At 34.4% G+C, this 16,505-nt stretch overlaps 1 protein-coding gene across 3 annotated transcripts in view; it reads left to right on the forward strand.

Moving 5' to 3' along the window:
* LOC111053314 (potassium voltage-gated channel protein Shaw) overlaps positions 1-16,505 on the forward strand; it is a 240,237-nt gene that overhangs the window by 197,408 nt on the left and 26,324 nt on the right. For all 3 annotated transcript variants that reach the window (XM_039425067.1, XM_039425061.1, XM_039425063.1), the window contains 2 exons: positions 4,362-4,494; positions 7,769-7,948. In XM_039425067.1, the coding sequence (XP_039281001.1) occupies positions 4,362-4,494; positions 7,769-7,948 (313 nt within the window). The remainder of the gene's footprint in view (positions 1-4,361; positions 4,495-7,768; positions 7,949-16,505) is intronic.

Raw genomic sequence — 16,505 nt, forward strand, 5'->3', positions numbered from 1 at the left:
TGAGTGTATGTGCGTCTGTGTACACGATATCTCATCTCCCAATTATCGGAATGACTTAAAATTTGGAACGTAAGGTCCTTACAATATAAGGATCCGACACGAACAATTTCGATCAAAAGCGATTCAAGATGGCGGCTAAATGGCGAAAATGTTGTCAAAAACAGGGTTTTTCGCGATTTTCTCGAAAATGGCTCCAACGATTTTGATTAAAGTTATACCTGAAATAGTCATCGATAAGCTCTATCAACTGCCACAAGTCCCATATCTGTAAAAATTTCAGGAGTTCCGCCCCATCTATAGTTTGATTTTAGATTCTTAATTATCAAGCTTCAGATACAATTTGAACAAAAAATTTTGAGTGGAATAGATTGAGCATGAGAATCTCTACAATTAATGTTCAGTAACATTTTCACCTAAAATTAAAAATATAAGCTCGAAAATCGAGAAAATGTGATTATCCAATTGCAAACTATTGGCAACTGTTGATTCTATTAAATGATTCACTATGAAGAGATAGCAGACCTTGTGTGTTTCCAGCGTTATTACCCTGTCACCAGCTGGCTCTAATCTTTGAATAGTAGACTTGAGATGCGCGGGAACACTACCGTAGCGTCAGGTGATCAATTTTCATAACGGCAAGGAAAGTTGTGTGAGTGCGCCACACCAGATTTTTTTAAAGGTCTTTCCAAAACAAGGAAGATGACATCAATAGAAATGTTCTATGATGCTTGTATCCAAAATGGCGGCTGATTGAAGTTTCAAGTAGAATACAAGCGTCATACAACTTTTTTTATTGAAGCCATCTTTCTTGTTTTAAAAAGGCCATTAAAATTATGTACCACACAATGGATGTCTACATTTGTAATATTCGATTTAAAACCCGTTAACACAGTCTTTAACACAGCCTTTAGTCTGTGTAAAATAAGTTGAGACTTGGCCCTTAATCCGAAGAAATAACAAGGTTGCCAATTCGTGTAAAATTGCAACTTTCTCAAATTATCAATTCAACGTCAGAATTGAATGTAGAATATCATACCCGATATCCTAGTAGTGCTAAAAAGTTTCAGGGCTAAAAATTAAAAGGAAATTTAACTTTTATGATAAAATTGGAAACATCGCGAAGATTTGTTTTTCTTATGAATATCACTTCTCTCAGAATCATGGGGCGTCGAACTGGGTAATAATTTCATATCAAATTAAGGGGGGGAGAATGTCTCCTTTCTATTGATGTCTGGATCATTTTTATCTGATCTATAGTTATTATTTAATTAATGATTATGTTTGTCAATGTTGAGACATTCCGAGCAGAAAACATGAAATTTTCGACATGCTGGAAATTTTTCGTATCGAAAGATAAGTGGGTGGTGGAAGCGAGAAAGTTTCTCAGAAATAAATGAAATTATTTGTTCGATTAGGGAGATGCGTAATGAAATAATATATTAAATTGAAGAGAATATGATGTTCTATAAGCTCATGATTAGCACGGATTTTTTCAATCAATCGTTGAAAATTTATGAGGCCAAAAAGATTAAAAAATCGGAGCCGGAAGGGGATTCTTAAAAATGTGACACCTTCGAGAGCTCTTATCTAGAAAACTATAAGAGATATGAAAGAATGTTTCGAATGAAACTTGTAGGCTAATTCATAAGATTCAATTTTGAATTTCAATAAAAGTTTCGAAAGATGCATATTGTTCGATATATGTGCAAAAAACCAAAATATGGTACTTTCAAACCACCCCCACCCCCTTAGCACAGTGGGTTGGGGTGAGGACTTTTGATATGTTTACCCCCTAACTATCTCAAAAGAGCTGCGGGGTCAAAAATTGTGTTGCAAATTTTTCCCTCTATAATCTTTCGTTGACTGGACTAAATAGCAAGGTTTGATTGATTGATTGTATTGAAAATTTGGATCATAGCTAAATAATCAATGTATATAGTCACTTTCTCATGAATACATTTAATCATAGTTTTTTTCTACTGTATAATTAGGGTGTATAGATATTTCTTTAAATAACTATCTGCAGTATTGATTAACATCAATTTCTCATAGTGCCTACTAACTGAGATGACAAGTTATTGAGTTGTCATTTTGTAAAAGTACTGTAATATGGATTTCGATTCTTCAATATTCCAAAAAGATCACTCATTCAGTTGATTCTTCCAGTGATGCGTAATTAGTATGCACACAAAAAATTTCAAAAACAAGTATTAATTGAAAAGGTGAGGAGCTATAATGCGATGGAGCTGGTATCTTTGCCGTAAGGAAGTCTCTTGAAGAAGATTTTTTAATGGTGCTCAACTTTTATTCTGTTTTGCCAGTTCATTGTTGGCGACTGGTGGCGCTCATTTATCAGCTCTTCACTAATGTCAAGTCTTGACATTATTCCTTGTTGCATAAACAACGCCGCCAGCTAGCTGAAAAGACAGTGATGACATGATCGACACCAGATTACATCCTTGTCTTAAATCCTTGAACTATGAAGAGGCTTTCAAAATAATGTAACCATCAGCTAGCGACATGAATGGCAAGTAATTATTACTTTATCGATTCATCTAGAAAACAGAAAAGAAAGAATTTACAAGAGGTCTATTAGTGAAGGAGAGTTCTCTTAATGTATCTTTGTGGAGTATGTGACTTTTCGCGGTTTCGGATTATTCCTTCTTACTTATTTCTTGAAAGTAATTGTTTGCTTTTCTGTGGTGCTAAATCGGAATTGGAAAATAGGTCAATGGAAGTTACTTAGGGAGAAGAGAAAAAGGATTTAAAATTCCAACCGACTAATATTTTTCTGTTCAATTAGCTAAGTCACAATAGTTTTTCTTTTTCAAACCTCTTCTGGTCTTCTCTAGTCAAAACAAATATAAAGTTTCTATGAACTTTTCAGAGAAGGGAATAATGATGATGACCATGCTATCATTGTGAATTTCTTTCAAAACACATACAAAATCGATTCATGAGTCGAATGCCTATTCGCTTTGATTATTAAATTCTTATTTCTTGTGTTGCCTGCATAAACATATGTACATAATAATAGTGATAACACAGTAATAATCTTGAATAATATCCATCTAATCGTCTCACTATTACGATCACTACTTCTTTCTATTACATCATTATTCACATTCTATAAGTTCAAAAATGTGAATAATGATGGAGATGGAGAGCAATATAAGAAATGTACTTCTTAAATTATACGAGGCCTATCCATATAGACCCTAGATAGATACTAAAAAGACTTCTTTCCCTGTTACTTCAGAGAAAATAGATACGATTGAGCTTCTTTGGTTTTACAAACATTTTTTCGAAGGAGAAGTTAGCATTCATCAGACATTGACGTTTTGAAACGTTGGAAATTACTGCCTTCGATTGGATCTTGAATTGAGTTTGAATAAATTGGATAATTTTTCTCTCAGCTCATTTTTATTCTCAGGAAATCTCATTGGAATGAGATTGTAAAAGTAGCTTGGGCAGACAGTTACGCGCTTATCAAACAGAAAAGTCCAATGATATCCAACTTTTGCTCTGTCATTCTTCTCAAATCCAACTTTCCTTTTTTCCTATAATTATGTGAGTTCCGAGAAATCAGCTTTCTCAATTTTTCCACTCGATATTGATTCCCAGAATATGAAGCTCCCGGAAGACCTGACTTATTACGATTATAATAAAAACTATAATAAATAATTCAAGGAACCAAGAAACTCGAAGCTATTGAGTTCATGCTATGTCAAGAACAATATTTATAGCAAAACGAACTTCTTTTATAAAGAGTGAACTTGTTCAATTTTCCGCCCACATGCTCTTCAACAATATCTTTTTAAAGAATAATACATGTTTGTATTATTTCAATCAACTTGGGATAAGAATATTTTTAGAATTCAACTATTTAAAAGATCATCGTCTTCTTCCTTTGATGGGCCTACTTCTGCTAAATAACCGGTGATCAGTGCAATGCTATTATTTGTTTTATTGATCACAATGATATTAAAGAATTATTGATGTTTACGTTTCTTGGTTCACTAATTCTTCATCATGATGAAGCAGATGTTCAAAACACACGAGGGTATAGTAATCATAATCATCTAGACTGCAACGGACATAATAACCAACGGGTAATACATTTTTATTGAGTGACCACTGAACTGTCGTATTCATCAATAGCACTGATGTAAAATTTGAAATTGAAGTTGATTTCCAATGAAATAAACACCGCCTATGACTTCCAACATTTCTGCTTCCATCATGCTATACTAGCCTTCAGAACTCCTCTCTGCTTCTACTGACTCACTGATATCAAACATAATTTTTTTACTACTATTTCACTTGTCAAACGTCACTAATGAAACTTTTTATTCAAACAGGACTGGAAAACTACATTACCCGACCAATGTTTGCGGACCATTATTTGAAGAAGAACTTGAGTTCTGGGGTCTAGACTCCAATCAAGTGGAGCCTTGCTGCTGGTCAACTTATAGCATTCACAGAGACACACAGGTAATCACACATATTACAATCTAGCACAAATATCATGAATAATTATTAAGTTTTCAACAATCTAATAGGCTTGAGACTACTGTGAAAAATAATGTGAGTAAGCCTATAACATTTATTACTCGAATTGTATTCTGATATCTTGTGCCGAATGTGAACATAATTCGAAAATTCTGAATTCATTACTTTTCGTTTCCATTAATTCTATCCAACCAAGCCCAGGAAATGCCCCGTAAACTAGCAAAAACCTATGGTTCGAAAGAAAAACTTTCACACTCGGAAGACAGTCATATTCTCTAATATCATTTGAAGGGATTTGGATATTAAACACTTAGTTGCCTGATTAAAACCCGTCTTGCAAAATAATAATTCCAAACAACCCTCAGATGCAAACATTTAGCACATTTTAGGATCAACCATACTTGATGAATATTCATGAGTTGAGCTGGATTAGACATTGGCACACTTATCAGTATTCCTTGTGCACAAACAGCAGAATGGCAGTTACTCTTTCCAGCTCTAGAAGTGCAAATGAGAGAGTTAGCTGCTGAAAAGAGAGAGATGAATGTGGAGTTGGTGCGACAGGAAGGAAGACATCAAGAGGTGATTAATTGCTGGAGTTGAACGGCAGTGGATTGAGAGAGTCACCTTCGCCTTCGCCTAGTCTGCTAGTGATGAGTGAGCGACATCCTGATCCTGAGCAGTCCAGTTGCATTTCGGAGCAGTGTCGTTTACAATTAGCAGAGTCCTGGCCCCCAAACCACCACTATCCTCCTAATAGCCGAGCTGATAGAGATAAGAGATGCCGCAGGAGTCAGGCGTTAACGGCATTAATTAAGTGACTCTTCTCTCTCACTCGCACTCACTCTCTCTCTCTCTCTCACACATTCACTCTATCTCCCTCTCCCTGTCCCTAGGTGGCAACTAAGCTTGTCTGCTGTTACCCCTCTAACGACATGCACGGTGATAACTCAATTAGCAGCTGCTACGTGGGTCGCGGATCACGGGATAGAACCAAGAAAAAAAGTGCCGACGCTTCCACCCAATATTGGATTGACATCGGTCTTCACTCCTCAAAGAGTATTTAGAAAGGATTATTCGAAGAGACCTCTGGAACGGTTCACTTGATTATTTGATTAACCCCAATTTTGCAGATTAACAAACTTGTAGAACAGCATCCTAGTAGAATCGGCAATCAAGTAAACTACTCCATTCACTTCTATGATGGGAAGCATACCGTGCAATTTCTATCACAAGAAGTTTTCATATTAACATTAAAATTTTGACGATCCAACAGAATGAAACATTAATAATTGATAGTAATAATCGACGTCGGTTTTTCTAATACAGACTGATTCTTAATTCCATAATTCCTTATTTCTTGGAAAAATTACGGAATGGTATTTGGAAGAATACTCAACGAGCATGCGCAAGTCGTATATCAAAAGGTTATTAGGTCATTTACCCGGTCGATAAGAAATTTCGTCACCTGGAGAATGACATGCCTGAGGTTTCACGAACATAAGATTATTCTGATTATTTTTATGACAAGATATGGAATTTTTATGGCATTATTTATCGATGACAAGAAAGTGTATGATGAGGGAGATTTATTCAGTATTTAATGGAGAGAAAAACAATTTGAAATAAAATGTTGTTGAGATAGAACTTTTGCTGAGAAAACATTTCTCGAGAAGTAAAGTGGAGAGTTGAGTTTATAGTTGCACTTCTCCCAAGGTTACTTGGTGATATATTTGATGGTACTTGCGGTGAATATCGCGAGGAGTAAATTGAATGATCTAGATTTTCTACGTTCCACTAACAAGGAAATGTTCACCTTATTTGGATTTCGCTGCTTTCATATTTAAAGGTATCGGCATTGGAATTGGATGATAATTCTTTATGGTGTAGAATCAAGACTAGGAGACCAGATTAATGCTTTAATACACTCGTATCAATCAACAATACATTGATACAATACAACATTTTTTCAACGTGATTTAAATTTATTCAGTACACTAGTTAGTATTTAATACATTTTTATAAGTGTGCTTCATAGGCTCAGAACTGAGTTGTGATAAGGTTAATCCAATCAATTGCTATATTCCGAGAATTTTGGATAATTTAAAAGCAAGAAGTGCTCTGCAACTGACTGCCAACGTTTCTCACTTGTTTTTTCAGTGTCGTTTCATCTGAAATCTGTTAGAGGATCGAAATGGCTAAACCTATTCAGAATCAGAACCGAACATGTTTTGTGACCAGCTCGAAAGGCCGGTTGAGAGTAGTATTGGAAACAGATCTACCAATTAATCATGAGGAGGCACCCACAGCACAGTTCTAGCAGATTAAGAGCTTTTCGGTTTATGGGCTTATATCGTTGCACAAGATGATCGAGTTTGGCATTCGTCCTCTCCAAAGTGTGTGAAGTGGCCGTTACAACTTTATTGGTTCTTGTTGAAAGATGGTCATTTCTTTTATGTGAAATGGAAATCAAAATAATTTCTTCTTACAAATGACTCAATGGTGGAACTATTTCATTGTATCATAGTTTTATATAGTATATTCGCTTTATCTCATATCATTTTGAACATCTCTATTAATCAATACAGTCTTGATTGTAATATCTGAATTTAGAAAACTTGAATATTGAATACGGTACTCGAATATAAAAGTAGACTGAATGATGTCCATAATTCATTCCACTCAGCTTATTTGACTCATACCTGTAATAGTTTAGGTTTCTCGATGAACTTTACTCTCATCATGATAGTTAAACAACATAGAATAACTACTGAAGATACTTATCATAGAAGACAACTAAACGTAATCAACAACATGAAAAATCATCAAAATATTTCATCTAACAACAAATATTAATTAAAAGCGTAAAAGAATTGTCGGTGTAAGAAACTGGAGTTGCTTAAATGGCTTGCAATAGGCTTTTGCTCAGTATATTGAGTTGGAATCGAATAAATTTAATGTAATTTCAATTGAATAAGATGAGCTACAAAGTGTAAGAATAACACTCACGTGCGAGTGCAACACTCACTCCTTGGTGTGCACATTATCGAGCTATAATAGAGGATCAATTTCAATCCTAAATTATATTATTCTTATCAAGATTTGTGTAAATCGATAAAGAGTTCTACAAACTATTGCATGGAGAAATATGTATAAAATGTCACAGAGAATCAAATTCATCGAATGTAATCCAGTACAATAGTCTTCATCATGTTTTTCAAAAGACAATAAAGAAAGTGAATGTTGCTATTTGCAGGCAACACTGGCTATCCTTGACAAGCTGGACATTGACGCTGACCGTCCCACAGAAGAAGAGATAGCTCGCAAATTCGGCTACGAGGAAGACTTTTTGGCGGGGAGGCTGTCATGTTGGCAACGGATCAAACCTCGCATCTGGTCACTATTCGACGAACCCTACTCGTCTCTGGGTGCTAAGGTTTGTAACAACTCCAACTTCGGTACTTATACTTATCAATTTCCTGTTCATCGGGAAACTCAATTTGATAGATTAAAACGCTGCTCGCTCAAGTAGAAATGATAAGGAGGAATTTAAATTAAAAAGCTTCAAAAAAAGAAATTGATTTCATTATAGATTTCTACAAACAAATTTCTACATTAGGCTCCGACATTCATCATTGGAACAAAATTAGAACCAACATAACTAATTTATTTTCAAATTAAAAACATACCTATTACAATAGAAAAATCTGGTGTGGGACCAGAAACTTCTATAAATCCAGTATTGCTAGAGGTTTGGAAAATAATTTTCTGATAATTCAAATTTATAAGCTTCAAAAAGAATACTTTGGATTTCAAAAAATGAATGTTACTGTGCTTATGTCACTCTGTCACTGTTACTGTGCTTTGTAGGCATTATGTCAATTTATATATTGAGCAGTGATTTAATAATGCTTTGTGTCTGAAATCCCCACTAACAAGCAATCTCGTAACGGGCCTAACGAGCTTCAGTCAAGAACTTCAAAACAAATCCATAAAATGAAGCTTCATCCACATCATTACGGATAACGGTTGTCCTCTGTCACAGCTCACAAATGAAAAGCTCACAAATCTGTTCCAATAAGAGACTTATTTTGGAATATTTGCTCCAATTATACTGTGAAATTATTCAAATAATGACATTAAATCCCAGAAATAACAAATTGATAAGCTGAGAGATGAATCTATTCTCTATTATCTCATACGGTACCCTCTTCAAAACTTCGAATTACAAAAAATACAGTAATTGTCAAGTGGATGGTTACTGAGATCTACCAAGCGTCAGGCAAAATATGAAATCATGTTCTTAATCATAGTCTTAAGCTGCGTTTAAACCAAAGTTATTAACAAAATGGTTATAACTTAATCCTTATAGATTCTATTAGATTGAACATGACTTATCATACACATGATGTGCATAAATGTTTTTCAAGTTCCGTTTAATCTAATAGAATCTATAAGGACGGAAAAATAAACATTTTGTTAATAACTTTGTTGTAAACACAGCTTAATGATAATATTTGTCAATGTGATAATAGATCATAAATGATACATTATTGAAAGAAAACTTTGCTCCTAGAAATTATATTATATTTATTTTATATCTTCGAAAAATATTCATGAAGATGTTATTGAATTGTAAATAGTACTATGTTATCATGAAATTAGTGTTTAAGAAAAAATGAAAATAATACAGAATCAGCATCAGAGAAATCATAGTAACCATGGAGGTGACAATTTTAGTGTTAACAAAACAATAAATTACAATTTAGGAATACTCTTTTGATCCCCATTGAGCACCATTTTATGGCATGATATAACTAGATCAGTAGAATTAATTTCCATACCAGTTATGATCAGAAAGTGTTTGAATAGAAGTGGAATGAATCCTATCTGAGCTTATGCTCCGATTTAAATCATCCAACTGCGTGGGCAAAGTAGCAGATGCTGATGTAGCCCACCGTGGAACACTTTTAATCCTGTTGCCATAATTGGTGTGGAGCGCCCTCAACCAACATTGATTATCAATCACCCACATAAACGTTTTGTGGAATGTGATTATCAGAGAGAAGTTTAACACGGAATATATGTCTTTTAGAACCCGGTCTGTACGTAGTATTCAATAGAAGAATGTATTTTACATTTTACTTGAATCCTGATGAGTGTATATGAAAAAGGAAGGGATATTCAGTTACAACCAAGAATATAGACTACAAAAAGAATGTAATGAAATTTTATTCGGTCCACTGACTCGAATTCGATTCACAACAAAGAGAAGCCGATGATGGGAAAAGTTTGTGAGGATGTAACGTGCTTTTTTCAGAAAGCTACTGCCAATTATAGTTGTTGAAAAAGCAGCCTTTGTGCTTTGCCATGATGGAGTTCTGATTTAATTTATACATACTGGACTCTATTTAGTCTGGTCTCAGACATCATTTCGCTGAAGTTGTTGACTGAAAGAGGAAGAATTGAATCAGAGCTATCTTCTTTTATAATATTGTATTGAAGCTTTAAACTTTTTATCAATATTTTTAAAGTACAGTAGATTCTTTATGGACTTGTGCTTGTTTAATGATATGTGAGGTGAGGTTCAGGCTAACTAAAAAAACAATGTCAAGCGAAATTAGGATCGAAATCACATCACTGATCGAATTCGAGTCAGTGGACCGAATAAAATTTCTCATGGAAATTGTACACAAATCACCAGCTGCAATACCAGCTGGTCTCAAAGACCAGCGTTGCATGCTATAAAAATCTGGTGTGGCGCACTCACACAACTTTCCTTGCCGTTATGAAAATTGATCACCTGACGCTAGTGTTCCCGCGCATTTCAAGTCTACTATTCAAGTATTTGAATAGCCAGCAGCTGGTGACAGGGCAATATCGCTGGAGACACACATGAGGTCTGCTATCTCTTCATAGTGAATGATTTAATAGAATCAACAATAATTTGCAATTGAATAATCACATTTTCTCGAATTTAAAGCTTATTTTCAATTTTAGGTGAAAATGTTACTGAACATTAATTGTAGAGATTTTCTTGCTCAATCTACTCCACTTGATTTGTTTTGTTTCAATTGTATCTGAAGCCTGATAATTGGGAATCTATCTGCATTGATGGGGCGGAGCTCCTGAAATTTTTACAGATATGGGACTTGTAGCAGTTGATAGAGCTTATCGATGACTATTTTAGGTATGAATTTGATCAAAATCGTTGGAGCCGTTTCCGAGAATTGGGAGATGAGATATCGTGTACACAGACGCGCACACACACACACACACACACACACACACACACACACACACACACACACACACACACACCACACACACACACACACACACATACAGACCAATACCCAAAAATCACTTTTTTTGGACTCAGGGGACCTTGAAACGTATAGAAATTTGGAAATTGGGGTACCTTAATTTTTTTCGGAAAGCAATACTTTCCTTACCCATGGTAATAGGGCAAGGAAAGTAAAAAGGGTACCTCTATTTTTTCCAATATCCTATGAAACTACGGGTACAATACAATTATTAGAGAAATAAGGAATAAATTACAGAGGATAGCTGGAATAAGTTATAAGTATGTTATTTGACGAGGTGACGAAACGGAAATTTGTTATTCCAATACATCTCTATAAAACTATAATTCTTCAAAAAAACATAAACCACTTTTTGGACACACTTCTATCAAAATTCATTCGGAAATTTAACAGTCTCGGGTTAGGCGCCTGTCGGCCCTTTTCTGATTACGTACCGTATATGATTTGTGTATTATGAAATTTTGCAATGTATAAATGTGGGTTTAGTAACTGTAGTATCTTCAAATCCGTTGAATTTGTTGAAATATTGTATCGGCAAACACAATCAGTGTTGTCACACCGAATAAAATATAATATTGAAAAACTTTACACAATTTGGTATCGCCGTTATTTGGCCGGCTAAAGCTTGAGCCACAACTTATTTTATCAAAACTGTAACTGATCGAACATATACAATAAATGTAAATTCACCAGTGTACCCATCCAGCAGTAATACTTTATAATCTATTCCATTTTGCTTGTAGATATTTCAACGATTCTGTGAGAGACTATTTCTGATTTCATGAGATTATTCTTTTCTTTAAGAATGGCAAAAAACCCTTAATATTTCCGTTAAGAATGTCAAACAACTCCATAGGTAATTATTAGTTGCCTGTAGCACAGATAATTCTGTACTCAGATTACAATATGAACTGTGACTGCAATGAGTAGCACTCAATATAACAATGAATACAATACTAACGTGTGAGTCTAGATTTTTACATTCAGGCCTACATGTATGATGGATTTGTATGGAGTAGGCCTACTATTATGATAATATGTATGTGCTTACAATGTGCTCGTTATTTTCAAATATGTGATAGTAATATAATAGTTTACATGGAATTAGCTTGTGATATTTCTCATACAAATTTTAAAACTCCAGTTCAGCACTTTGCCTATATGTACCAGTGCAGGCGCTCTCTTGTACTGTACTGTTCATTTATTTTCTAGGTAATCAAAAGCCATATAGGAGAGTTATCTCATCATCCATAAATGAAATTGAACTGCAGAAATTCATATTGTTGAATATTTCAATCAGGACAAATGATACGAATCTAGAAACCTCCCAAAAATACAAGAAATAAGGTTCTCAAATTTTACATAATTATGCAAAGGATACCTACTTTTCACATGAAATGAATTTTCGAGCAAGGTAATTCTTTTCCCATGACAATCTTTTTCGATTTTGGTTTTCCAACTTCACAAAGTATTTGAAGTAACAGATGTAGGCCAGCTCTGTGAATCAATCACCGGAAAAACATCAGTGCAAACGTATTTTTGAATCGAGGGAAGGCTACTCTTGTAGATGCTGCGCAAAAAGAGGAAAGGTGTCGCACAGGAGTGGATGCGGGAAGGGTGCTGCGGTGGTATTATTGGTTCGGACTGTAACAGTTGAAGCTGAGCTTATTACGGCTGCTGGCGTTTGCCTGTTTTTCCGCTTTTCCGAGTCGGTCGGAGGAGAAAAAGTGTGACCAATTACGAATAATTGATGGTGCATTTTGCTCCCCGCCCCCTCTGTGGGTTGCCCCGCCGGCCACAACGTCCTTTCTCGCGCCGAAATACCAGCGAGTGCTCGGCTCCCTACACCCCAACTCCCGAGCGTGTTGTTTCCTTTCCTTTTCGAGAACACAAATCTCTTTCCCTCAACATAAGAAAGGTCTCCGAACGATGCAGCCGTCTCCCCCCCCCACGACACTCCTCTCCTTAACACAAAATTGAATTCCCGCCAACTCTTCTAAACACTGGCGAGACGGCCGAGGTAGCGCATTTTTAATGAAGCCTCGTATTAAAATCGAATCTCACCTAATGACAAGATTAAATAGCATCAGTGACGCTAATTCAGGCATTCTAAAACAACGTAACTCGATTTATCGATTAATGCCCCGTGAGAAGAACAACATTAGTGATAGAATTACTGTAGTAATGGCCCTTGACAATGACATTAACATTCACTAGATTCATTGATAGTGTATGACGGTGATGCTGTTAGTGAGATTTCCACAATGTAAATAATCTATAATAAAATTTCAAGATTCTTATTAATAAAATTATTGCATTACTGCATTTATATTGAATAATTGCATGTAGACTAATAATAAATTGAATTGAATTTGATAATCAGCAAAATCAATAATTTCTGATCAGTCTGTCAGTACTTTATATTGCTATCTAAATACTCGAGCTTTCTCAGTCATTTTACATGACAGTTTCAAATATCTATGAAAATTAATCTGAGTTGAATTAAGAGCGTTTAACATGCATAATTCAGCATGTCCCTCTACTGTAATGAATTATTATTAAAGTACTGTATGTCACTCTTATCGAAACAAATATTGGAACATTATTATTATTAGGCTATAATGAAAAACTAAATGAATAATTGATTGTTGTGAGGACTTAGTGAAGACTTACAACTGAGTTGAAAATAATAAAATATAAATGCTAATTAAAACAATAATATAAAACTTGTAGTAACCTTTTTTATTTCAAACATTTTAAAAATTTAAAACAATTCAACGACTAGTTTCGACCTACTTTCGAAACCAGTCATTGAATTGTTTTGAAGTTTGAAAATGTTTCAAATAAAAAAGGTACTACAAGTTTTATATTGTTTTTATTAATATGAATAAAGTAGCCCATATAAGTGAAGTGATTTTACGATAAATTTTGTATGATGTGTAAACAATATTACTGTTCTAAAGAGTGTGAGCTATTACAGTGTGATATTGAACAGTGTAATAGGCCTACATAACACATTGCTACTGATGATGATAAGTCTAAAATTTTTAACTGTTGATATTATTGCGAATATGGATACACTTCTGGATGGAACAAGAATAAAAATGTTTCTTAATTGATTTTTCTTTCCTTGCCCTATTACCATAGGTAAGGAAAGTATTGCTTTCTGAAAAAAATTACGGTACCCCAATTTCTAAATTTCTATACGTTTCAAGGTCTCCTGAGTCCAAAAAACTGGTTTTTAAGTTATTGTTAAGCTCTATCAACTGCCACAAGTCCTATATCTGTAAAAATTTCAGGAGCTCCGCCCCATCTATGCAAAGTTTGATTTTAGATTCTCAATTATCAGGCTTTAGATACAATTTAAACAAAAAATTCCAAGTGGAAAATACTGTGCATGAAAATCTCTACAATTAATGTCTTAAAGAAAACTGAAATTCCCAGCTGGATCCTTACAGAGAAAATATGGCCTCACATTTCAATGTAAAGATACAACCGAAAATCTACTATTCAAACGAAATAAAAATTTGTAATCTATTAATTCCCAAATCAAAGTTACGATTTAACAAAAAAAGTCCAATTCAGCACGTTTTAATTGATTTAAATGGTTCACGTTTTACACCCCTCCCCTTTTTGAAAGTCTATAGTCACTAAAACCCATTCTGTCACATCCGGAGTTCCTGGGATGTTCGTTTAATTTGGAAAAAAGTTGTTACCTCAAAGCTGTTTCTTCAATTTGAATCTAGGCTCGGTGATCGAGCTCTACACGTCCAGATGAACAGGAGCCAGTATACCCCAAGCTTCTAGGACTGCCATCGATTCAGAGGCATCTCATCGGCTTAAAGACACACGTTCACGAGACATTCATGACCCCGTAAATTGATGGACTTGTACATTGACGGACCCATAGACCGCTGTTAGAATAAAAAATAATCTAGGATAAAACAAATTAACTTAACTTCAGTTATATCATAAAGTCAACCTACTTTAGGTTTTTTTATATAAAACTCAAATCAATACTTATTACTTTAAAACACAAATAGACATTACCTACTTCAATATCTTGATTTAATAGAAAAGAATTTATTTGTAATCAGGGTCATGCCCTTTATACAAAGAGATGAGTACATAGTATTCCATAATACATAGTTCACAAGTTGATTGAATTACTTCATAATAAGGTCTTTCGAGTATTGTTGTTAGTTTGTTCAGTCTGTTCTCTTACAAAAATTACATATTGAGTGTAATTTAAAAAAAATAAATTACATGATAGGTGTTTCCTAAATAATCAAGAAAGCTTTTCATTAGAATCAACAAAACGAATAAAATCTATAACATAAAATACTGTCATTTAAATTTAGGTTAATAACTTCCTCTTCAAAAATAGTTTAAAATCAAAAAAATCTCAATTCTTTCTAATAGGTACTCTAAATTTCTACAAAACATATACCATTCATTTTCTTCCAACATTTATCAGTTTTAATATACAAATACCACCTTCCATTACACAAGAGAATCAAAAGGACTATTCTCAATTATTATACTTTAATTATATTACAATGAATACTTTGATGGAAGCTTTCATCGATAATAATTTCCTTAATTATATTATAAATCTATGACGTACATTAGTAGCGGTAATAGGAGGAAAATTTCCATTGTAAGGTGACAATTTGATATCCTCTCTTCTTAATTAAAGCATTTACTGAGGCGGAAAAAACTAAAACATCCTATTGGAACAGATGGTTCCACAGCCAAATACTACCAAGCCTAAAGCTGGCATAAAAGCCATGATTAACACAAAATACTGTGACTACATTTTGTACTGCTTACAACAGAGGACAGACGCTGAGTGAAGCCACTGTATGCTTGCCTTGTCGAGGACAGCTGTGTACGGCCTCACTAGATAGGAACCTAACCAACATTAACTGTGATTGGCAGTTACCATTTTATTGAAAATATTCATCACAATTTCTGCCAATAGAATGGAACGGTACAACTATAATTTAAGATACATTCTCCCACCAAGTGACAGCTATTTTCCAAATTCCTAACCAAATAAGGCATGATTGATAATCAATTGGACACAAATTCCTTGCCTTATAAGGTCATGAACCAGACTGATGCTCCAGGAAAATCGTTGATTTTCTTAGTACCATAACTTCTATGCACACACTTACAGAGTCGTCACAACACAATGCAGAAAAGCAAACCAGTGAAACAAACTATTATAACAGACTGACTTCTCATGATAATTTGCATAATCCTCATCATTCATAATATGACCATAAATAAATAGACTTTCTAGAATAAATCACGCTATTTAATAACATTTCACAAAATTCACAAAGCTTAGACAACAACAGACAAGACTCCATCACAAGACAAGACTCCCACTCCCCTGACCCACAGCACGCAGGCTGCCAATATAGCACTGCCCTCCCCTTTCTCCAATTTAGAACAACTTGACCAAAATATACATTGACATACAAACTACAAGACATAAGACATAAGAGCAATGACTGACACTTTACAATTTCTGACAACAATAAAAGCAAAATCATTTTCATGAAACACTACCAGTTTCCTAATACAATTTTCATAAGACATTATTTCGAAAGAATCAATACAGACATTAAACAGTACATTCATCAAAACAAAAGTATT

Source organism: Nilaparvata lugens, chromosome 1, assembly GCF_014356525.2.
Source record: "Nilaparvata lugens isolate BPH chromosome 1, ASM1435652v1, whole genome shotgun sequence".
Taxonomy (NCBI): domain Eukaryota; kingdom Metazoa; phylum Arthropoda; class Insecta; order Hemiptera; family Delphacidae; genus Nilaparvata; species Nilaparvata lugens.